The 23725-nt window shown below is 44.3% G+C and overlaps 1 protein-coding gene across 1 annotated transcript; it reads right to left on the reverse strand.

The window, feature by feature from the left end:
* Window positions 1-2235: 2235 nt before the first annotated feature.
* LOC115173723 (protein mono-ADP-ribosyltransferase PARP10-like) lies at window positions 2236-22305 on the reverse strand. The gene is made up of 12 exons (XM_029732068.1): window positions 21640-22305; window positions 15380-15555; window positions 14911-15153; window positions 12977-13207; window positions 8810-9867; window positions 8319-8534; window positions 5214-5340; window positions 4352-5018; window positions 3473-3882; window positions 3148-3281; window positions 2876-3050; window positions 2236-2658 (listed from the first exon to the last, which is right to left on the reverse strand). Exons 2-12 carry the CDS (start codon window positions 15552-15554, stop codon window positions 2360-2362), a joined length of 3735 nt encoding a protein of 1244 aa, XP_029587928.1. The 5' UTR covers window position 15555; window positions 21640-22305; the 3' UTR covers window positions 2236-2359.
* Between the last annotated feature and the right edge of the window lie 1420 nt (window positions 22306-23725).

The raw sequence follows: 23725 nt of genomic DNA on the forward strand, positions 1-23725 counted from the left end.
ATGATCAATTAGCCTTTTAAAATGATAAACTTAGATTAGCTAACATAACGTGCCATTGGAACACAGGAGTGATGGTTGCTGATAATGGGCCTCTGTACGCCTAAGTAGATATTCCATAAAAAAATCTGTAGTTTCCAGCTACAATAGTCATTTACAACATGAACAATGTCTACACTGTATTTCTGATCAATTTGATGTTATTTTAATGGACTTTTGTTGTTGCTTTTCTTTAAAAACAAGGACATTTCTAAGTGACCTCAAACTTTTGAACAGTAGTGTATGTCAGAGCAAAAACCAAGCCATGAGGTTGAAGGAATTGTCCGTAGAGCTCCGAGACAGGATAGTGTTGAGGCACAGATCTGGGGAAGTGTACCAAAACATTTCCGCAGCACTTAAGTTCCCCAAGAAATTTGGAAGTACCAAGACTCTTCCTACAGCTGGCCGCCCGGCCAAACTGAGCAATCGGGGGACAAGGCCTTGGTCAGGGAGGTGACCGAGAACCCAATGGTCACGGACAGAGCTCCAGCGTTCCTCTGTGGAGATGGGAGAACCTTCCAGAAGGACAACCATTTCTGCAGCACTCAACCAATCAGGCCAATATGGTAGAGTGGCCAGACAGAAGCCACTCCTCAGTAAAAAGCACATGACAGCCCGCTTGTAGTTTGCCAAAAGGCAGCTAAAAGACACTCATACCAAGAGAAACAAGATTCTCTGGTCTGATGAAACCAATATTGAACTCTTTGGGCCTGAATGCCAAACATCACTTCTGGAGGAAACCTGGCACCATCTCTATGGTGAAGCATGATGGTGGCAGCATCATGCTGTGGGGATGTTTCTCAGTGAAAGGGACTGGTAGACTAGTCAGGATCGAGAGAAAGATGAACATAGCAAAGTGCAGAAAGATTCTTGACAAAAACCTGCTCCAGAGCACTCAGGACCTCAGACCGGGGCGAAGGTTCATCTTCCAACAGGACAACGACCCTAAGCACACAGCCAAGACAAAGCAGGAGCGGCTTCAGGACAAGTCTCAATGTCCTCGAGTGGCCCAGCCAGAGCCCAATTGAGAGACCCGAAAATAGCTGTGCAGCGACACTCCCCATCCAACCGGACAGAGCTTGAGAAGATCTGCAGAGAAGAATGGGAGAAACTTCCCAAATACAGGGGTGCCAAGCTTGTAGCGTCATACACAAGAAGACTCAAGGCTATAATCGCTGCCAAAGGTGCTTCAACAAAGTACTGAGTAGTGTCTGAATACTTAAAATAATGTAAATCACATTCACGTATTTTTTAAATACATTTGTAAAAAAAAGTCTAAACCGGTTTTTGCTTTGTCATTAAGGGGTATTGTGTGTAGATTGAGGGGGATTGTTTTTATTTGATCGATTTTAGAATAAGGCTGTAATGTAACAAAATGTGGAAAAAGTCAAGGGGTCTGAATACTTTCCGAATGCACTGTATATTGGCTCGACTTCGTCTCTTGCCTAACAACATCCATGTCAATATATCCTTCAAATACAGGCTTCTCAGGCATTATCACAAACGCAATACAATATTCTTAGAAGCTTTTTTCAAATAGAATTCCCATTAATCAGCCAAGAGCATCCGGACTGGTTGCATCACTGCCTGGTATGGCAACTGCTCGGCCTCCGACCGCAAGGCAGTACACAGGGTAGTGCCTACGGCCCAGTACATCACTGGGGCCAAGCTTCCTGCAATCCAGGACCTCTATACCAGGCAGTGTCAGAGGAAGGCCCTAAAAATTGTCAGACTCCAGTCACCCTAGTCATAGACTGTTCTCTCTGCTACTGCACGGCAAGCGGTACCGGAGTGCCAAGTCTAGGTCCAAGAAAGAGGCTTCTAAACAGCCTCCACCCCCAAGCCATAAGACTCTTGAACATCTAATCAATTGGCTACCCAGACTATTTGCATTGCCCCCCCTCCTCTTTTACGCTGCTGCTACTCTCTTTTTATTATCTATGCATAGTCACTTGAATAGCTCTACCTACATGTACATATTACCTCCATTACCCTGACTAACCGGTGCCCCTGCACATTGACTCTGTACCGGTACCCCTTGTATATAGCCTCATTATTGTTATTTTACTGCTGCTCTTTAATTATTTGTTACTTTTATTTCTTATTCTTTTTGGGGGGTATTTTTTTTTAAAGACAGCATTGTTGGTTAAGGGCTTGTAAGTAAGCATTTGACTGTAAGGTCTACCTACACCTGTTGTATTCGGTGCATGTGACAAATACAATTTTATTTGAATCCTCTTTTCTCAATAGGGAGAAAACTAACAAATAAAACACCGACAAAACAGTTCTTTGGATATCAATCATCTCCCACTCCCTCCTTCCCTCAGCGGTGAATCTTCTGACATGTGATGAGATACTCAGGGTATGCCTGTGTGTCGTTGAAGATCACAAACAGAGAGGGGTTGTCAGTCTTATCTGCCACGCTGTCGTATCGGAGTGGTATGTCAGAGCTCTCCTTCAGAGGAGCAGCCTTCATGGAATGACTGCCCTGAGTGAAGTCCCCAGTCAGCACCTTGGTCACAAACACAAACTTGTGTCCATCTGCGTTGGGGGGAGAATATTGATCCTGGATGGACAGGGCCGAGTTCACAGCAAAGTAGACCCCCTGACCATACACAGTGGCTGCAGAGAAAAACCACAACGAGAGACCAAATTATTACAGAAAGAGATACAATCGGCCAAATTAGTAAAGTAGAACCCTTGACCGTACACAATGGCTGCAGAGACCAGTGTATACAAGAGGCCACATTATTACAACAGTCTACATCTTCTACAACGAGGAAATGAAAACGCTGATGAACTACCGAGACTTTTTTTTAAATATATTAGAAGGCCTTACCATTCTTTCCACAGAAGCTTCTATTGAAGCCATGAATACAGATCTCTTTCACGCTGGTCTCGCTTGTGCCGTGGTACAGAGTCCGCTCCACTTCTGGGTCAGTGGTACTCTGATTTATACTAGCCTTCTTCAGTCTGTACTGATTGTACAGGAGCCTATTCATCAGCTTCTCAACCTGGGAAATAAGATTAACAGAGGAATGGACTCCGACATCACTGATACAACGCATAGTTAATGGTTAGTTGCTGTAGACGTCGATAGGTACCACATACCTTAATGATTCGGATTTCGTTGTGGTACTCCTGTATGGAGTCGTAGAAGTCTTTCACAACATCCCGGAACTCATCAGAATCCTTGTTCATTCTGGATGTTTCAGGCAGGTTGGACCGTGGACTGTAGTCCTCATCTGAAAAACAGCAACATATTGTAGCAATATAAGTGCAGTATAGCTTGAAGGAAAACGGTGCAACATTGAACAGCTTTGTTAATATTAAGATAACAGGGATATTGCATCAGTAATGAAATAGCATCTCACAAATGTAATTCTTATCCCCCCATAACAATAAGCTCACATACAGTATTTGCTAAGTTCTTTACCTTGTATATCTGAGTACACGTCATCTGAGTTCAACATCTTCCTGGAGATGGTTACGGACTTCCCAGAGGCAATGTTGTACTCCTGCATCTTCTCAAAGTTCATGATGTGCGGCAGGTTGTTGAGCAGGATGTCGATCTTTTCCTGCCTCATCTTCCAGGCGTTCTCCATGAACACTGTCGCCTCCGGAGCGTACGGGGTCTCCGTCCCTGGCGACGCCGGGTCGTGCCACACCCATTGCACTGTCCGCAGGATGTCAGCGTCTGACGTCGTCGTGGAGATCTTCCTCAGCAGCAGCTTCATGTCCGGCATCGCGCCGATAACAAAGTCCTTGAACCCGGAGATGATTGCCGTAGTTCCCTGGACGGTGACCTCCACGGCGTGTTTCCTCTTGATGAGGTCCAGACACCACCTGATTGGTTGATTTAATTGACAATGAAACAATTTAAAAAGTGGTGGGCACCAATATTGAAAATTCCATATGATATTGTTTAATATCGATATGAGCAAGGCATATCGTAAGAAGTTTATTCTTCCTGTTAACCTACACTATTCTGTAAAAAGCATACATGACTGCTTCTGCATGCACAAAACCCTCTCACAGATTTACCATGCCTGCTGATGGGCCATCAACTGTCGATGGGCTTCCCATCGTATTCAAATTGGTTAGGTAGGTTTATGCTACATTAATATTCACACCTGGCCCAATGGGCAATCTGCAAGCAGTTGTCTGGACTTTATAAAATAGTAAACATTCACAATGTATTTTAGAGAAACCAATATGATATTGAACTCAAATCGAAAAAAATGCAACTGAAATCAATATAGATTTGCCACAGAAAAATACATAGAACTGTACACACGCACACACACACACGTACCTGTGATACGGAGACAGGCTCCTCAGGCTGCGGTGCTCTAGCTTCTCCTCATGCTGTCTAATACTGACCCTCTTGTTCAGGGCAATGTCCACTCTGATCAGGTCACAACTGTAGCCAGCGAACACAAAGATTGTTGCCGAGTTGGCTGACTGAATGGCCTCCTGCAGAGATACCTGGACAGCCTGATCGAGGTGGGAGCCAGCAGTAGGGAGGAAAGCAGTAGGCATGGCACCACCATCATCATCCCGAGTCATCTTCGTCATCTTCCTGGACAGCTCTAGAACCTTCTGCAGCTCCTCCTCCTCGTCGGCAAGGGACCTCTTGGTGGTCTCCATAGAGTACTGGATGGCCAGGGACATCTGCGCCTCCTCCTCCAGGGTAGTGGAGAGATGAATGGCCCGGGACAGCTCTCCATCCTGAGTCACCACAGGAGCAGTAGCACCCTCATCGTCACTATCCCCTCCCTCCACCAGGGGCAGTGGAGCATCTTCCTCCACCTCAACGTTAGTGCTGTCACTGTCTGGGCCCTGGTCAGAGCTCAGGGCCATGGGTTCCTCGGCCGTATACAGATCCTCCTCCATGTCAGTGGTTCTGGCCAAACCGGAGGCGCCAGAGTCCACTGTCTCATCTATGGCTGAGAACAGCCTCTTTGCCTCCTCTATACGACCTGGGATCAGTACATAGGTTTTCAGTGATGAATTGCAAAACCACAATCCCAATAGAATAACTACCTTCTCTGAACATTATTCTGGCCACCGCGCTTCCATATGCTCTTTACTGTACAACACTGTGACAAATGTTGTAAAAAGGGATTTACAAATACATTTGATTGATATGAGAAGAGTAAAATTAAAGTATGCACCTCTGTCTGAAGCTGAGAGGTTGTTGGAAGTCTGGGTAGTGTGAGTCAGAACTGATGTTGAGGCCTGTAAGGAACTTCTCTGGAAGCTCTGATGGGACGTCATATTCCACGCAGCCTCAAAGATATTCTGTAGGGAGATAACAAAACTAGAATACACAACATACATACACACAGAGAGACACAAAGAATACAGTGCATTCGGAAAGTATTCAGACCACTTGACTTTTTCCACATTTTGTTACGTTACAGCCATTTTTTCCCCTCTCATCAAATCAACACAATACCCCATAATGACAAAGCAAAAACAGGTTTAAAAAACAAATACTTCAAAGGACCTTTGGTACACCTGTGTTTGGGGAGTTTATCCCATTCTTTTCTATAGATCCTCTCAAGCTCTGTCAGGTTGGATGGGGAGCGTTGCTGCACAGCTATTGTCAGGTCTCTCCAGAGATGTTTGATCGAGTTCAAGTCCGGGCTTTGACTGGACCATTCAAGGACATTCAGAGACTTGTCCCGAAGCAACTCCTGCATTGTCTTGGCTGTGTGCTTAGGGTCATTGTCCTGTTGGAAGGTGAACCTTCGCCCCAGTCTGAGGTCCTGAGTGCTCTGGAGCAGGTTTTCGTCAAGGATCTCACTGTACTTTGCTCCATTCATCTTTCCCTTGATCCTGACTAGTCTCCCAGTCCCTACCGCTAAAAAACATCCCCACAGCATGATGCTGCCACCACCATGCTTCACCACAGGGATGGTGCCAGGTTTCCTCTAGATGTGACACTTGGCATTCAGGCCAAATAGTTCAATCTTTGTTTCATCAGACCAGATAATCTTGTTTCTCGTGGTCTGAGAGTCTTTAGGTGCCTTTTGGCAAACAAGCTGGCTGTCATGTGCCTTCTACTAAGGAGTGGCTTCAGTCTGGCCGCTCTGCCATAAAGGCCTGATTGGTGGAGTGCTGCATAGATGGGAGAAACTTCCAGAAGGACAACCATCTCCACAGAGGAACTCTGGATCTCTGTCAGAGTGACCATCGGGTTCTTAGTCACCTCCCTGACCAAAGCCGGGCGGCTAGCTCTAGGAAGTGTCTTGGTGGTTCCAAACTTCTTCCATTTAAGAATGATGGCCATTGTGTTCTTGGGGATCTTCAATGCTGGTACCCTTCCCCAGATCTGTACCTCGACACAATCCTGTCTCAGAGCTCTACGGTCAATTCCTTCAACCTCATGGCTTGGTTTTTGCTCTAACATGCACTGTCAACTGTGGGACATTAGATAGACAGGTGTGTGCCTTTTCAAATCGTGTCCAATCAACTGAATTTACCACAGGTGGACCCCAATCAAGTTGTAGAAACATCAAGGACGATCAATGGAAACAGGATGCACCTGAGCTCAATTTCAAGTCTCAAAGCAAAGGGTTTGAATACTTATGTAAATAAGGTATGTGTTTATTTGGGGGGGAAATAAAAACATGTTTTCGCTTTGTCATTATGTGTAGATAGATGAGGAAAAAAAATTATTTGATCCATTTCAGAATAAGGTTGTACCGTAACAAACTGTGGAAACCGTCAAGGGGTCTGAATACTTTCCGAATGCACTAATATATATGTCTCTGAAATACACCATAGGCTTAAAAAGATTCTCCAGTACTTCTGTATACCCTTTAGCCAGTAGTTCCCAAAGTAGCACTCATGACCCAAAATTGGCCCCCCAAAATTGTTTAGCATGTCATATATGCACCACGTTATTGCTCTCTGTGCATCTTGCTATTTGTCACTCAAAATGGCAAGGGACTGAAGCTCATTGGCTAGCACTGAAATTATTAGGGGGCTGGCCCGCGTGGGGGAAAATGGCTCAGCACAGTTTCTAGAAAAACAAGCCCTTTCTAAGTAGGGTTTCTGTGGCTAACTGAGGTAAGACACTAATTCTGCTCATACAATGAACAAAAATATAAAAGCAATATGTAAAGTGTTGGTCCCATGTTTCATGAGCTGAAATAAAAGATCCCAGAAATGTTCCGTACGCACAAACAGCTTATTTCTCAAAAATGTGTTTACTTCCCTCTTAGTAACCTGACTGCAGCTCGGCGTCGTAACCGACTTCAGTGGGCAACTGCTCACCTTCGATGGCCACTGGCGCGCTGGAGAAGTGAGCTCTTCGTTGATTAATACCCAGTTCAACTGTACCGGGCAGATGGCAGACAGCGTGCATGGCGTCGTGTGGGCGAATGGTTTGCTGATGTCAACATTGTGAACAGAGTGCCCTATGGTGGTGGTGGGGTTATGGTATGGGCAGGCATAAGCTACAGACAACGAACACAATTGCATTTTAGCGATGGCAATTTCAATGCACAGAGATACCGTGACGAGATCCTGAGATCCATTGTCGTGCTGTTCATCCGCCGCCGTCACCTCATGTTTCAGCATGATAATGCACAGCCCCATGTTGCAAGGATCTGTACACAATTCCTGGAAGCTGAAAATGTCCCAGTTCTTCCATTGCCTGCATACTCGCCAGACATGTACCCCATTGAGCATGTTTGGGATGCTCTGGATCGACGTGTACGACAGCGTGTTCCAGTTCCCGCCAATATCCAGCAACTTGGCACATCCATTGAAGAGTGGGACAACATTCCACAGGCCACGATCAACAGCCTGACCAACTCTATGCGAAGGAGATGTGTCGCACTGCATGACCAACAGATGCATATCTGTATTCCCAGTCATGTGAAATCCATACACAAGGGACTGATGAATTAATTTTAATTACTGAGTTACAGTTCATATAAAATCAGTAAAAAAAAATCTGAAATTGCTGCATTTTGTGTTCATATTTTTGTCCAGTGTAGATTATGCATGTATCAACTACACATCTAGCTCAAAGCGGGAGGATTAAAAACATACTTAGTTCTAAAGTTCCAGAGCATGTCTTTAACCATACTAACCCCAATAAAAAACACAGCAAACCTTTAAAGAATCTATCAAATGTAGAGGAACAAATCCACGGCACATAAAACAAATCACTGTCTATGCGTAGATTGTAATTTGGCTACCACATTTGCTAGCTAATTAGTAATGATAGTCTATATTAATGTCTTTATCATTGAGCCAACTACCTCGTTCTCCAGGGGTTCCCAGTGCACCTTCTCCATGTTGATGTAGACCTGGAACTTAGTCTGCATCTCCCTGAGGATGCTGGTCCCCTCCCCCTCCTGGATGAGGAACCGCGCCACGCCCGTCTGTTTCACCGTGATGGTTCTGGTCTCGGTGGACAACACCACGCCCCTCAGAACCTCATCGGCCATTTGACATGCCGCAGCATTGCCTTGGATCTACCAATCACAGTCACATGGATGATTAAAGAGGTGGAAAGTTTATAAGACCATTTACCAAGACATCTGATACCCTTTTCACGATAGCATGCACATTTTAGCCGTACTATACTGGCTGAGATTGTCTTTTCACATTGTCCTCTCCAGCATGTGTAACCAGTATAGTTCAGCTGGACTCGGGAGTGTGAAAAGGGTATGAGAGAATTACAGCATATACTGTGTTGAATTTATATAATGCAATGAATGCTTTTATGATTCTTCTAAAAAACACCTACTCTGAGTCCACAGACGCCATGTGCGTCTAGAGGGAAGATGGACACCTGGTTCATATCAGCCAGTAGCTGATGATGGTGGGTCTGGATGTACTTCAACATGCCTGGCTCCATAGAGATGATAGCCTCCGTTTCAATGGGTGTACTGAGGAACTCCACTATCTTAGCCTGCTTCTCCTCCTCCAAACCTATCAGAGTCAGGACATCTATCTGGCCTCTTTCTGACACCGTAGCTGAGCAAAGACCCAGAGACTGGAGGAAGCCAGTCCACTCCTGGGCGTACAGCATACACTCATACGTTCTGTCCACAGGGATACTGAAGTCAGACAGCAGGGTCTTCAACATGCTACATGCCTGGCTCACCAAGCTGGGAGACAGAGACGTTACCATGACGTCACAGTCCGACACGGTGTACACGGATGGCAGCCCGTTTTCTTTCAACGTCTGCAGCAGCCTGTCCTTCACTTCCTGTTTGGCCAGGAAGTGGGCCTTTTCTGGGTCAAAGGTGAGATGAGCCTGGGCCACGCCCCCAAGGAACTCCAACACAGCATTCTTCAACTGCTCCAGCACTAGCCGGTCAGGCCCGACCAGGTGGACCCCGTCCTCCCTGATCTGGACGCTACAGCCTTGGTGGGCCAGCTGGAGGCACTGGGGCAGAGGACTGGCCTGGAGCAGGGTGAGTTTCACCGGGTCTGGGACGGAGATGTGGCTAGACATGGGCTCTGGGGTCGACATTAGGTCATCCTTGCCTCCCTGGGCTGCTACTGCCTGGGACACAGGGGGGGACAGAGGGGGGACCAGAGGCTCAGAGGTAGCCTGGTGGGAGGACCGAGAACGGTCACTGGTACTGGCTGCAGGGAGAGAATCAGTCTGTGATTGACCACCACTGTCTGTCTGCTGTGTGTTCATTGTGCTACTATCTGATGTTCCATTCACAGAGGTCAGGGGAGAGGTCAGAGGTGAGGAGGAGCTATCCTCTGATTGGAGGAAGGAGAAGTAAGGCCTGACCGTCAGATCTTTCCCCTCCAGTTTATGTGATTGTTTAAGGACACGTTCCACTGCTGTTAGATGCAATAACAAGGAAGGGAATAAAATACATTTAACAGCTGCATAGAATTTGCATATTGACATACTACCAGTCAAAAGTTTTAGAACACCTACTCATTCAAGGGTTTCTCTTTATTTTTACTATTTTCTGCATTGTAGAATAATAGTGAAGACATCAAAACTATGAAATAACATATGGAATTGTGTAGTAACCCAAAGTGTTAAATCAAAATATATTTTATATTTGAGATTGTTCAAATAGCCTCCCTTTGCCTTGATGACAGTGTTGCACACGCTTGGCATTCTCTCAACCAGCTTCACCTGGAATGCTTTTCCAACAGTCTTGAAGGAGTTCCCACATATGCTGAGCACTTGTTGGCTGCTTTTCCTTCACTCTGCGGTCCGACTGTCATGATGTTGCCCTCTTTGGGTACAGCGAGCATCATCCCCCCTCTCTCTATACTCCCTACACCAGGCTCTGTTAGGCAGGTCATAAATTCCTGGAGGAGATTCTCTCCTCATGGCCAGAGTATAAGAGAGAGTGAGTTTTTCATAGAGAGAACAAAGGAACTTCTTCCACCTCACAGAACTTGAGAACCGAAAAATATTCATGTTCTGGAGAATGTATAAAAGGTCGTTGACATAGCCAGCTACGAACTGTCCGTTTGGTACAATTCTGTGAAACTCACGAGAGACAATACAGCCACATTACCATAACCCTGTTTATTCAAGAGTCTCAGTTATGAGGCTTACATCTAATTGTTGTATAAATTGAATGAGTAAAGATGAAACTATTTGTGAAATTATGTAATATGATTTTAGACTGTTTAATGAAGGGAACTCCAATTCCCTTTGGAGTTTAACTAAATCAGAGGCCCGCCCATGAGTGCAGACATTGAGCTGGCGTCATGGGACCGCCCCTTCCTGCTCCTCCGAATAACCCCACCTTGGGTTTTCTATCTTTAGACCAAGCTTACCTCAATTACGAGAGGGCTAAGGTTTGAGTAGAGACCATGCATTTCTCTTGCTGAATTCTTAACCATACCACGTGGTTAAACTTTTAGACTACCTAACCGACAGAATAAGAACAAATCTTTGATACTAATTACTAGTCTGCAGCTAGGAATTCGGTATCATTGAACGCGAAGACCGCCGAAACATCTATTCTATAACGACATTGCTGAATGTTACTCTGAACTATCCATTCTAACCAAGGCAGAGAGAGGGCGGACAAACTCTCCAACAGAAACGATCTTTCCAACAGAGATCAAGACGACACACTGAGCGAAAATATACACTAATTGCAATTATTCCCGAATGAGTGAGTGTTCATGTGCAAAGGATTAGCATTTCAACTGTTATAATTATCAACTTTGTAGTGTCTTATCTTTCGTGCCCTTATCAGTCCCTTTGTCTATCAAGCCACCATGCCGGTTTAGCACACTAGGGCACATTCCCCTATAATTTCCTTGTAACCATATCTACTTGTTTGTTTGTGCCTTTCTGTGATGATTTTGTTAGTTAATAAATAAATGATTTAAGACAATTGATGTATGGATGACTCAGTGAAGACTGGGTTCGTGCAGATAACCAACAATTTACGACGTTTGGAATGAGACTAACGTGAGGTAAAGAATAATTCATTAATTAGAAGACTAATTGATCAGATATTAAAATATCTGAAAGTTATTAGGAAAATTGTAACTTTGAAATCTGAATATTTTCCTTGGTGCCCCGACTTCCTAGTTAATTACATCTACCTGATTAGTTAATCACGTAATAATAATTACAGAGAATTGATTTGATAAACTACAAATAAGTCTTTAGTTTAATGATGCCAAAGACACGACACATCCCAAACCATCTCAATTTGGTTGAGGTCAGGTGATTGTGGAGGCCAGATCATCTGATGCAGCACTCCATCACTCTCCTTTTGGTAAAATAGCCCTTACACAGCCTGGAGGTGTGTTGAGTCATTTTCCGGTTGAAAAACAAAATGATAGTCCCACAAAGCGCAAACTAGATGGGATGGCGTATCGCTGCAGAATGCAGTGGGAACCACACATGCGGAGATCATCCGTTCACCTACTCTGCGTCTCACAAAGACACGGCGGTTGGAACCAAAGGACAAATGTCCACCTGTCTAATGTCTATTGCTTGTGTTTCTTGGCCCAAGCAAGTCTCTTCTTCTTCTTATTGGTGGCCTTTAGTAGTGGTTTCTTTGCAGCAATTCTACCATGAATGCCTGATTCACACAGTCTCTGAACAGTTGTGGTGAGATGTGTCTGTTACTTGAACTCTGTGAAGCATTTATTTGGGCTGCAATTTCTGAGGCTGGTAACTCCTATGAATTTATCCTCTGCAGCAAAGGTAACTCTGAGTCTTCCTTTCCTGTGGGAGGTCCTCATGAGAGCTAGTTTTATCATAGCGCTTGATGGTTTTTGCGACTGCACTTGAAGAAACTTTTAAAGTTCTTGAAATTTTCCAGATTGACTGACCTTCATGTCTTAAAGTAATGATGGACTGCCGTTTCTCTTTGTTTATTGAGCTGTTCTTGCCATAATATGGACTCGGCCTTTTACCAAATAGGGCTATCTTCTGCATAACCCCCCCCCCCCCCCCACACACCTTGTCACTACACAACTGATTGGCTCAAACGCATTAAGAAAGAAAGGAATTCCACAAATTAACTTAACAAGGCACACCTGTTAATTGTGACTACCTTATGAAGCTGGTTGAGAGAATGCCAAGAGTGCCAAGAGTGTGCAAAGCTGTCATCAAGGCAAAGGGTGGCTATTTGAAGAATCTCCCATATATTTTGATTTGTTGAACACTTTTTTGGTCACTACATGATTCCATGTGTTATTTCATAGTTTATGTCTTCACTATTATTCTACAATGTAGAAAATATTAAAAATAAAGAAAAACCCTTGAAAGAGTAGGTGTTCTGAAACTTTTGACCGGTAGTTACAACATCTAACATAATTACTTTAAACGGATACAACAGCTAAAATGGAATTGCTTGTACACAAACAGATGAAGCTCTTATGGATGACATCCTTAACTTACATCCAAACAAACATTCGGTAGAGATACAGTACATAACATTTATTCAAAACTTACAGTCAAAGTCCAGAAAGGAGACCCTGGCAACCCCCTCTGACATCATGGTGACCTCCTTAACTTCACCGCACCCGCCCCGTTGGCTCTCCAGGTACAGATGAAGCATGTCTGCTGTGATGCTGGGGTGCAGGTTCTCCATTAGGATGGAGTCAGTTTGGTCGATCTGTTCCAGAACAATCTGCGCTCCATCCAGAGGCTTCTTAGAGATCTTTGAGCAAAGCTTCTGGAAGTCTGTGCATGCAAAATAAGGAAGAATTCACAAATTCTGTAATATCGTATGCAATAGCATAGCCACTTACAATATATTTGTAATTATATTGTTTCTAAAATCATGAGCTGTCCTCAATTACTTAAAATCTATGGTTTAGTTGTGATGATACTTAACTTTTGTCCAAAAGGGAGGGGCTCAACTCCCCTGAATGAGGTGTGCTTGTGACTCTGTGGTCGAGCAACTACTCTCTCCTTGAGTAACAGGGGGCATGGCTTGGTGTGTTTAGCAGCATTAAGCAGCAGAAGAAGGGAGAGATGACAGAAGTAAACTATAGAAAACGTACATTATAAGCGCCGGAGTTGTGTATCACATTTAACAAACCAAACCTTGAAATTCCATTATGGAAGGTAAAGTAAAAACTCAAACCGGTCTTTGCATCAATACCGGTATATAGTAAAATATGGTATACCGCTGAGCCCGAGTTGCGTTTATATTTTTGTTCAGTATACTTCCATAAAATGTTTGAACTGGTATCCGGGGGACCTTCAGATGAGTCTTTTAAGGACTGTGGTCATCCGATAGCAACACAACCGAAATGTAACCCAAAATGTTCGGACACTAGACAGAAGTTGGCAGATCAGCAGTACCGACTTCAGACAAGTCCCTCTTGTGTTCGAGAGGGGTCATAATAGTTTGTAGGTCAAACCGTTCGGACGCTACAGAGAATTTTGTGAGAAGACCAATTTTCAAGATGTCTCATGCTCTTTTTTGGTCTCGCCTATGGCGGCAGAGCAGCAAGGACCGGACCGGCCCTGCACGTGGCTACATGCAACTCTCGCTTTGATCTCAAAACAAGCACGTCTACGCATGCTGTAAACACAGTCCAGTTCAAAATGAATGGCACAGATCCATATATGGCAATGGTTTATTTGCATATAGGCATACTGCAGTTCTAATTAGTTATGTCGCACCGGTCTGTGTGTAACAGTATAGGTTCCGTCCCTCTCTTCGCCCCAACCTGGGCTCGAACCAGGGACCCTTGCACACATCAACAACTGACACCCCACGAAGCATCGTTACCCATCGCGCCACAAAAGCCGCGGCCCTTGCAACGCAAGGGGAAACCCTACTTCAAGTCTCAGAGCGAGTGACGTCACTGATTGAAATAATATTAGCGCCCACCACCGCTAACTAACTAGCCATTTCACATCGGTTACATGTGTAGAGTACAGGCCTAGTCGTGCGTGTCAATAGAATCCTACTCAGATGCGTTCTGCCTACAAAATATCTTGCATAGTTAGTTTTGTTTCGATATGTTGCATTGAAAGTGGATAACTCGATCACGTTAATTCGATCACAATTGACACAGTAAAGGGAAACGTTTATAGTGTTAACTAAGGGGGAAAACTCTAGAAAGTTTAGTGCTTCTCTGCACGGGCTGATATTTCTTCTGCATGGCAGCCCCGGGGAGCTGCGCGCCTGCGCAGATGGAACATTGGTCTCATGGTCTAACGAACACCGCTCTAGCTCTGTCACCATTAACCGCAGAGGCGGAAGTGCGACATCGGTGGATGGTGTGGATTGAGGCTCATCCAATGCAAAAAAAACATCTCTCTAACTTAAACTGCCAGATTTTTATGGGGATACATTTATGCTAATTAGATTTCCGCAGGTCTGTGGAAACCGACTCTAGGGGGTTCAACTTGATAGGAAAACCCCAAACCTTTATTGAAGGCCTGATGGAAGTGTACTAGGACCAGGTCCCTGCCAGGTGAGGGGTACAGAGTGTAGTCGTCCATGTCCATCCCCATCATGTTCTCTACATACAGCTCCACCAGCTCTTGACAGCTGGATGGGTTAACCCCCCGCAGCAGCAGCCTCCGTGGATCCTTACACGCAGGCTTCCTCACGGTCAGCTCAGCATTGCTCAGGACATGTGCTCTTTTAGACAGGACCCTTGATGCAACTGTCAAATCAACACAGACATAATCAGCATGCCATGGATGAATAGTTTTTTGGTGCAATATCATGAATTTGTGGACCACAGGAAGACTAGTTGTTGCTAAGACAGACTTTTGGGGATCCAGATAAAGAGAGAAAATCTGATTCTGATGTGTCGGTTCATAAAGTGAAACTTATTGGCCTTAAACATATCAGATCACAATAATTACACCGACTGAATGCATTCTTACCCTCCGCTTCTTCAAACAGCAGTAAGGCCCGGCTCCCTTCCAGCTCCACAGACACCAGATTACCTCCCCCAGAACGACGCTTGTTCTCAAAGTACAAATACAGCAGCTCATCCTCCACCTCCTCTGGTACTCCCAGCACCTCCACTGTCCGGTTCTCTTGGCTTTCAGCAGACATCCTGACATACAGGCATAGGAATAATCAATCAAAAACGTAAAGTAAAAGGTTGCCAACCAACAACACATACAAAGTAGCAACGCATACAAACCCAGCTAACTAGCTGCCGAATAGGCATCAACTCACCACGTAGCTTATTCTTAATGTTTGTCTATAGGCAACCAGCGTGAGGACAGACATTTTTCGGAATAAAAGTGATGAGTGAAAAACGTAATGAAATAGACCACTCACTACCCGGTATCTTATTCTGCCGCTATACAACTTTGTATGCGTTGTTTTTTGGCAACCTTGTTATTTACAAAGTTTTTGGAATAGATTCCTGTTGGAATGTTCCACAAATTATACCCACCCGGTTTGAAGTCATAAACAGCTTGAAACACAGCGAAGAGCTGCTGGCAAAATGCACGAAAGTGCTGTCTGAATGAACGCTTACGAGCCTGCTGGTGCCTACCACCGCTCAGTCAGACTGCTCTATCAAATCATAGACTTAATTATAATATAATAAACACAGAAATACGAGCCTTAGGTCATTAATATGGTCGAATACGGAAATTATCATCTCGAAAACAAGTTTTTTTTATTTCAGTGAAATACGGAACCGTTCCGTATATTATCTAACGGATGGCATCCCTAAGTCAAAATATTCCTGTTACGTTGCACAACCTTCAATGTTATGTCATAATTACGTAAAATTCTGGAAAATTAGTTCGCAATGAGCCAGGCGGCCCAAACTGTTGCATATACCCTGACTCTGCGTGCAATGAACGCTAGAGATGTGACACAATTTCATGTTAGCAGGCAATATTAACTAAATATGCAGGTTTAAAAACATATACTTGTTTATTGATTTTAAAGAAAGGCATTGATGTTTATGGTTAGGTACATTGATGCAACGACAGTGCTTTTTTCGCAAATGCGCTTGTTAAATCAACACCCGTTTGTCGAAGTAGGCTGTGATTCAATGATAAATTAACAGGCACCGCATCGATTATATGCAATGCAGGACACGTTAGATAAACTAATAATATCATCAACCATGTGTAGTTAACTAGTGATTATGTTAAGATTGATATTTTTTTTATAAGATAAGTTTAATGCCAGCTAGCAACTTACCTTGGCTTCTTGCTGCCCTCGCGTAACAGGTAGTCAGCCTGCCATGCAGGCTCCTCGTGGAGTGCAATGTAAGGCAGGTGGTTAGAGAGTTGGACTAGTAACCAGAAGGTTGCAAAAACGAATCCCCCCTGAACAAGGTAGTTAACCACCGTTCCTAGGCCGTCATTGAAAATAAGAATGTGTTCTTAATCTGACTTGCCTAGTTAAATAAAGGTGTAAAAAAAAAAAAAAATTTTTACAAAAAATAATAATAATTAAAAATAAATAGATTAAAAAAATAATAATAATTTTAAACGGCAAATCGGTGGCCAAAAATACAGATTGTTAGGAAAACTTGAAATCTGCCCTAATTAATTGGCCATTCCGATTAATCGGTCGACCTCTACTCTGGACGCAACGTCAGCACAATAACTGTTCGTCGGGGAGCTTCATGAAATGGGTTTCCATGGACGAGCCGCAGAACACAATCCTAAAATCACCATGCACAATGCCAAGCATCAGCTGGAGTGGTGTAATACAAATATCTGGGTGTCCTCTTGGACAACAAGCTTTGGTGGAGTAAATGTAGACCTGATCTACAATACGCTTCGGAAGAGACTGTACTTTATCAAAATGCTGGGCATCTTTTGTTGATTGTACAATACTGACTGTTTTACAAATCTTTCATTGAGAATATTTAAACTTTTGTATTGTTTGTTGGTTTGGCAATGCCACTATCAGCCAGAAAAATATGCTGAGAAAGATCATCACCACAGTAAGTAAGGTACTTGGAGTCAGGCTTGGATGAGTCAGACATGCTTGGCCCTCAGCAAGGCTCACAACATAATTTTAGACCCAAGCCACCCCCTGTACCCAGACTTTGAACTACTCCCCTCTGGGTGCAGGTATAGGGCACCCCCCAGCAGGAAAAACAGAACTAGACAAATTGCACCAGGTGTGCTATCCCTCCTAAACAGCTTGGGCTAATGTTCATATTAACTCAGTAAGGCCAGCAGGCTAGTCTCTTTTATTGGTATGTAACATGAACTTTGTATAGTCAATTTGTCGTCTACTGTATACATCTAGACGTTCCCCTAGCGGAACGCCTCACCAATATCCAATGGTATAGCGTGGGGCGAATTACAAATACCTCAAAAATGCAAAAACTTCAATTTTTCAAACATATGACTATTTTACACCATTTTAAAGACAAGACTCTCCTTTATCTAACCACATTGTCAGATTTCAAAAAGGCTTTACAACGAAAGCAAAACATTAGATTATGTCAGGAGAGTACCCAGCCAGAAATAATCACACACCCATTTTTCAAGCTAGCAGATAATGTCACATAAACCCAAACCACAGCTTAATGCAGCACTAACCTTTGATGATCTTCATCAGATGACACTCCTAGGACATTATGTTATACAATACATGCATGTTTTGTTCAATCAAGTTCATATTTATATCAAAAACCAGCTTTTTACATTAGCATGTTTTGTTCAGAACTAGCATACCCACCGAAAACTTCCGGTGAATTTACTGAATTACAGATACAGAACTCCTCTATGCAATCGCGGTGTCCGATTTTAAAATAGCTTTTCGGTGAAAGCACATTTTGCAATATTCTGAGTAGATAGCCCGGCCATCACGGCTAGCTATTTTGACACCCACCAAGTTTGGCACTCACCAAACTCAGATTTACTATAAGAAAAATTGGATTACCTTTGCTGTTCTTCGTCAGAATGTACTCCCAGGACTTCTACTTCAACACCCAATGTTGTTTTGGTTCCAAATAATCCATAGTTACATCCAAATAGCTCAGTTTTGTTCGTGCGTTCAAATCACTATCCGAAGGGTGACGCGCCGGCGCGTTTCGTGACAAAAAATGTCAAAATATTCCATTACCGTACTTCGAAGCATGTCAAACGCTGTTTAAAATCAATTTTTATGCGATTTTTCTCGTAAAATAGCGATAATATTCCAACCGGGAGACGTTGTATCCGTTCAAACACTGAAATAAGAAAATGGAGTCTTCACAAGAACGCGCACACCAGTGTCATTGTTCTCAGAAGGACCACTCTCCAAAACCCCTACTGTTTTTCGCCCAGAGACTGCAGAGTTATCATTCCCCGTTCTGGCGCCTTCTGAGAGCCTATGGGAGCCTTAGAAAATGTCACGTTACAGCAGAGATCCTGTATTTTCGATAAAGAGGCTACAGAAGGCCAAGAAATGGTCAGACAGGGCACTTCCCATATAGAATCTTCTCAGGTTTTGGCCTGCCGTATGAGTTCTGTTATACTCACAGACACCATTCAAACAGTTTTAGAAACTTTAGGGTGTTTTCTATCCAAATCTACTAATTATATGCATATTCTAGTTTCTGGGCAGGAGTAATAACCAGATTAAATCGGGTACGTTTTTTATCCGGCCGTGAAAATACTGCACCCTATCCCTAACAGGTTTTAAAGGCCACTTTATTTATTTGTCGTCTTTTTTTGTATTTTACCCCCTTTCTACCGATCTTGTTCATCGCTGAACTCCCCAATGGACTCGGGGGAGGCGAAGGTGAACATGCGTTCTCCGAAACATCACCGCCTAACCGCACTCAACACCCGCCAGCTTAACCTGAAAGTCAGCCTCACCAATGTGTCAGAGAAAACACCATTCAACTGGTGACCGAGGTCAGCCTGCAGGCACCCGGCCCGCCTCAAGGAGTCGCTAGATCGCAATGAGCCAAGTAAAGCCCCACAGGCCAAACCCTCCCCTAACCCGGATGACGCCAATTGTGCGCCGTCCTATGGGACTCCCGGCCACGGCCGGTTGTGACACAGCCCGGGAATGAACCCGGGTCTGTAGTAACACCTCTAGCACTGAGATGCAGTGCCTTAGACCGCTGCACCACTCGGAAGGCCCTAAAGGCTACTTTAAATGTGTGCATGATACCGCAACAAAATTTTCCCACAGGGACAATTAAGTCATTAAAGTAAAGCTCGCCGCCATTGGACTCTGGAGCAGTGGAAACGTGTTCTCTGGAGTGATTTCCCCCTTCTGATAACCAGGTGGCGAATCGCATCTCAGCATGTCTGGCAGACATATCAGTGTGGATGACGGATCACCACCTCAAGCTGAACCTCGGCAAGATGGAGCTGCTCTTCCTCCCGGGCAAAGACTGCCCGTTCCATGATCTCGCCATCACGGTTGACAACTCCATTGTGTCCTCCTCCCAGAGTGCTAAGAGCTTTGGCGTGACCCTGGACAACACCCTGTCGTTCTCCACTAACATCAAGGCGGTGACCCGATCCTGTAGGTTCATGCTCTACAACATTCACAGAGTACCACCCTGCCTTACACAGGAAGCGGCGCAGGTCCTAATCCAGGCACTTGTCATCTCCCATCTGGATTACTGCAACTCGCTGCTGGCGGGGCTCCCTGCCTGTGCCATTAAACCCCTACAACTCATCCAGAACGCCGCAGCCCGTCTGGTGTTCAACCTTCCCAAGTTCTCTCACGTCACCCCGCTCCTCCGCACACTACACTGGCTTCCAGTTGACGTTCGCATCTGCTACAAGACCATGGTGCTTGCCTACGGAGCTGTGAGGGGAACGGCACCTCCGTACCTTCAGGCTCTGATCAATCCCTACACCCAAAAAAGGGCACTGCGTTCATCCACCTCTGGCCTGCTCGCCTCCCTACCTCTGTGGAAGCACAGTTCCCGCTCAGCCCAGTCAAAACTGTTCGCTGTTCTGGCACCCCAATGGTGGAACAAGCTCCCTCACGACGCCAGGACAGCGGAGTCAATCACCACCTTCCGGAGACACCTGAAACCCCACCTCTTTAAGGAATACCTGGGATAGGATAAAGTAATCCTTCTAACCCCCCCCCCCCCCCCCCCCCCCCCCAAACAAAAAATATATATAGATGTACTATTGTAAAGTGGTTGTTCCACTGGATATCATAAGGTGAATGCACCAATTTGTAAGTCTGCTAAATGATGTAAATGTAAATGTGATGAATCATGCTTCACCATCTGGCAGTCCAATGAATCTGGGTTTGGCAGATGCCAGGAGAACGCTACCTGCCCCAATGCATAGTGCCAACTGTAAAGTTTGGTGGAGGAGGAATAATGGTCTAGGGCTGTTTATGGTTCAGGCTCCTTAGTTCCAGCGAAGGGAAATCTTCACACTACAGCATCAATGACATTCTAGACAATTCTTTGCTTCCAACTTTGTTGCAACAGTTTGGAGAAGGCCCTTTCCTGTTTCAGCATGAAAATGTTATCGTACAAAGCAAGGTCCATACAGAAATGTTTTGTCAAGATCGGTGTGAAAGAACTTGACTGGCCTGCAGAGACCTGACCTCAACCTCATCGAACACCTTTGGGATGAATTGGATTGCCGACTGGGAGCCAGGCCTAATCACCCACTAATGCTTGTGGCTGAATGGAAGCAAGACCCCGCAGCAATGTTCCAACATCTAGTGGAAAGCCTTTCCAGAAGAGTGGAGGCTGTTATAACAGCAAAGGGGGACCCACTCCATATTAATGCCCATGATTTTGGAATGAGATGTTCAACGAGCAGGTGTCCACATACTTTTGGTTATGTAGTGTATCATAGCCAGCACAGACAGGCCTAGTATGAACACACCTACAACCAGGTGTGTATTGATTGTGTAATGTGCATTGATCACAAAATGTATCCTATTTGGCTACAAAAGTCAGGAGTTAAGTTGACTTAAATAAAACAAATACATCTCTGAATATAATAGAATGTGGTGGATTTTATGTACATTAGTAACGTCACTCATTTTCGAAGAAATAGAAACTGAAACTATCTTCGACGCACAACATCGCAAGTATCACTGAGAGCAAATGACACAATTACATAATAAAGGAATAATAACTCTCGCTGGGTATAAATATGAATTCGCCCTTAGTTGTCGGGTGAAAAAAGCTTTGAAACACCTTTATTCGCAGTTTAAAGGAAAAACTTACCTGGAATACAAGCATTCTCAGATCACGACGCACAGAAATGGATTCATTGGCAATTTCTTCTTCTTCTTGGGTTGGCGGGTCCATACAACTTAAGGTGCATACACTGCCACCTACTGTACTGGAGTGCGAAGCCAGCCTACATACATGAAATTCTCTTCATTTTTCCTGTTCCTCACGGAAGGTGAAAGAGACTTGACACCACTTCCCTCCCCTCAATACACCACCCAAGCCCCAACCAACCTCTCTAACCCTTTCACACAATCTCTCCCTATCTACATCATACAGTTCACAAAATATCAACACATGCTCCACCATTTCCTCCTCTAAACACTCATCACACAGACCTGTTTCATGTCTCCCTACCATCCACAACGTGTCATTCAAACCTGTGTTCCCAACCCGTAGTCTACTCCACCCAACTTCCTCTTCTACATCCCATACACCCCACCTCTTCCTTTAATGACCGGAGCACACGATAAAATTGCCTCCCCTTACTACTAGTATCCCACTCCCTTTGCTAAAGATTGAGCCCTTTTGCCCGGATCAAGGACTTTACTTCCCTGCGGCCCAGCGGGACCTGAATATCTAACAACTTCTTCTATGATATCATGGTGGTCCGCAAACAATGGTTTAAGTGCATGCCGCCACCTACTGCGCTGGAATGTACGATCAATCATGATCTGCCCAGTTCTGTACTAGCACAAAGAAACTTAATAATAATAATTTATCTAAACCAAATAAATCCTTAACTTCTACCAAACCCTCCCCCCTCCCCACAAAACCCCTCCCCTACCCCATTAAACATATATATCATGCTGAAACACTGCACCCTTAGAATTGTTCAGCATGTCAAAAACCATTTCAACAGTAACATCTGTTACCCCCAATATCTCTATTGCCGTCTCCACAATAACCTTCAACCTGGCATTTCTGCTTTCCACAACCCGAGTTGTAGTGATAACCTTACCAATAAAAGCTATGAAGTCAACTTCATTCCTTATCAAAGTCCTTTGACACCGCACATTCATGAGCACAAGATTTCTGAACAGACCTCAACCATGCCAGGACCATCAGAAGCACCAGCCCAGACAGTAGGTCCACTTACGACAGGGACATCCATGTAAGATCCATCAGTCCACACTGTAGTTCTACCAATCTGTTTTATGGCCTCTGCATTCGATACATCATAACTGATCCTGTATCTCTGAGCCTCTATCCTCTCTCTGTACCTGGCATCCAACAAATGTTCTCCCCCGTAATTACAGCACTTAATCTTCACATTGCTTCCACATTCACCGTAATCATGTGCCCCTCCACACTTGGCACATCTTTTCTTTCTTTTACACTGAGCATGTCCCATTCTTTGTCATTTAAAACACCACAGTGGATATGTGACAAATTCTCTAATATTGAAACTAAGGAATCCTATCTGTACTTTTCCTGGCAAGACTTTCTCAAACCTCAGCATCACTGATAAACCTTCACTACTTTGATCAACCTTTAGGCTTAAATCACTCTGCCTCCCTTCACATTTTCTTTAACATCATCTGTGGACATAGATATTGGGACCCCGTGGGACTCCCCTCAATCTAGCATAAGCACCAGGGACAGACATGGCTTTTAATCTTCTTCCCATTAAGCTTTTCCATTTTCAAAATCTTCTCTTGTTGAGCCTGGCTACCACATGATATTAACAATCAACCATTTCCAATGAGCCGAGCTAATTTCACTTCACTTAATTCTTTCTCTACGAGATTAGTTAGTCTGATAGGGTGTAAGTGAGGCCCTGTGGTCTCCTCAAACACTATCACCACTTTCCACTCCAACGCATTATTACACTTGCTTCCTACCTTGGCTCTCTTCATGATTTCTTTACTAGATGTTCCACTGCTTACTGTATCATGATCTCTCTTCTTCCTATGTCTTTTCACTACCGACCATTCCGGTCCTTGATCAGAACTAACATCCGTATTGTTCGCATTCCTGCACAGCTGTTTCTTCAAACTTTTTCTCCATTTCCTCCGCACTACACACCGCCATTTCCTCTACAATGCCCCGCTTCCGTGCCACCGTCTTTGCCATTGAG

Source organism: Salmo trutta, chromosome 34 (assembly GCF_901001165.1).
Source record: "Salmo trutta chromosome 34, fSalTru1.1, whole genome shotgun sequence".
Taxonomy (NCBI): Eukaryota; Metazoa; Chordata; class Actinopteri; order Salmoniformes; family Salmonidae; genus Salmo; species Salmo trutta.

What these genes read in the sequence shown, in the direction of transcription:
- LOC115173723 (XM_029732068.1), bottom strand. Translation starts at nt 15,554, where the DNA reads ATGTCTGCTGAAAGCCAAGAGAACCGGACAGTGGAGGTGCTGGGAGTA. An exon ending in CCATCAGGCCTTCAATAAAG is followed by an intron (nt 13,208 to 14,910) that starts GTTTGGGGTTTT and finishes TTGCATGCACAG; the next exon opens with ACTTCCAGAAGCTTTGCTCA. An exon ending in ACGAAATCCGAATCATTAAG is followed by an intron (nt 3,051 to 3,147) that starts GTATGTGGTACC and finishes CTTATTTCCCAG; the next exon opens with GTTGAGAAGCTGATGAATAG.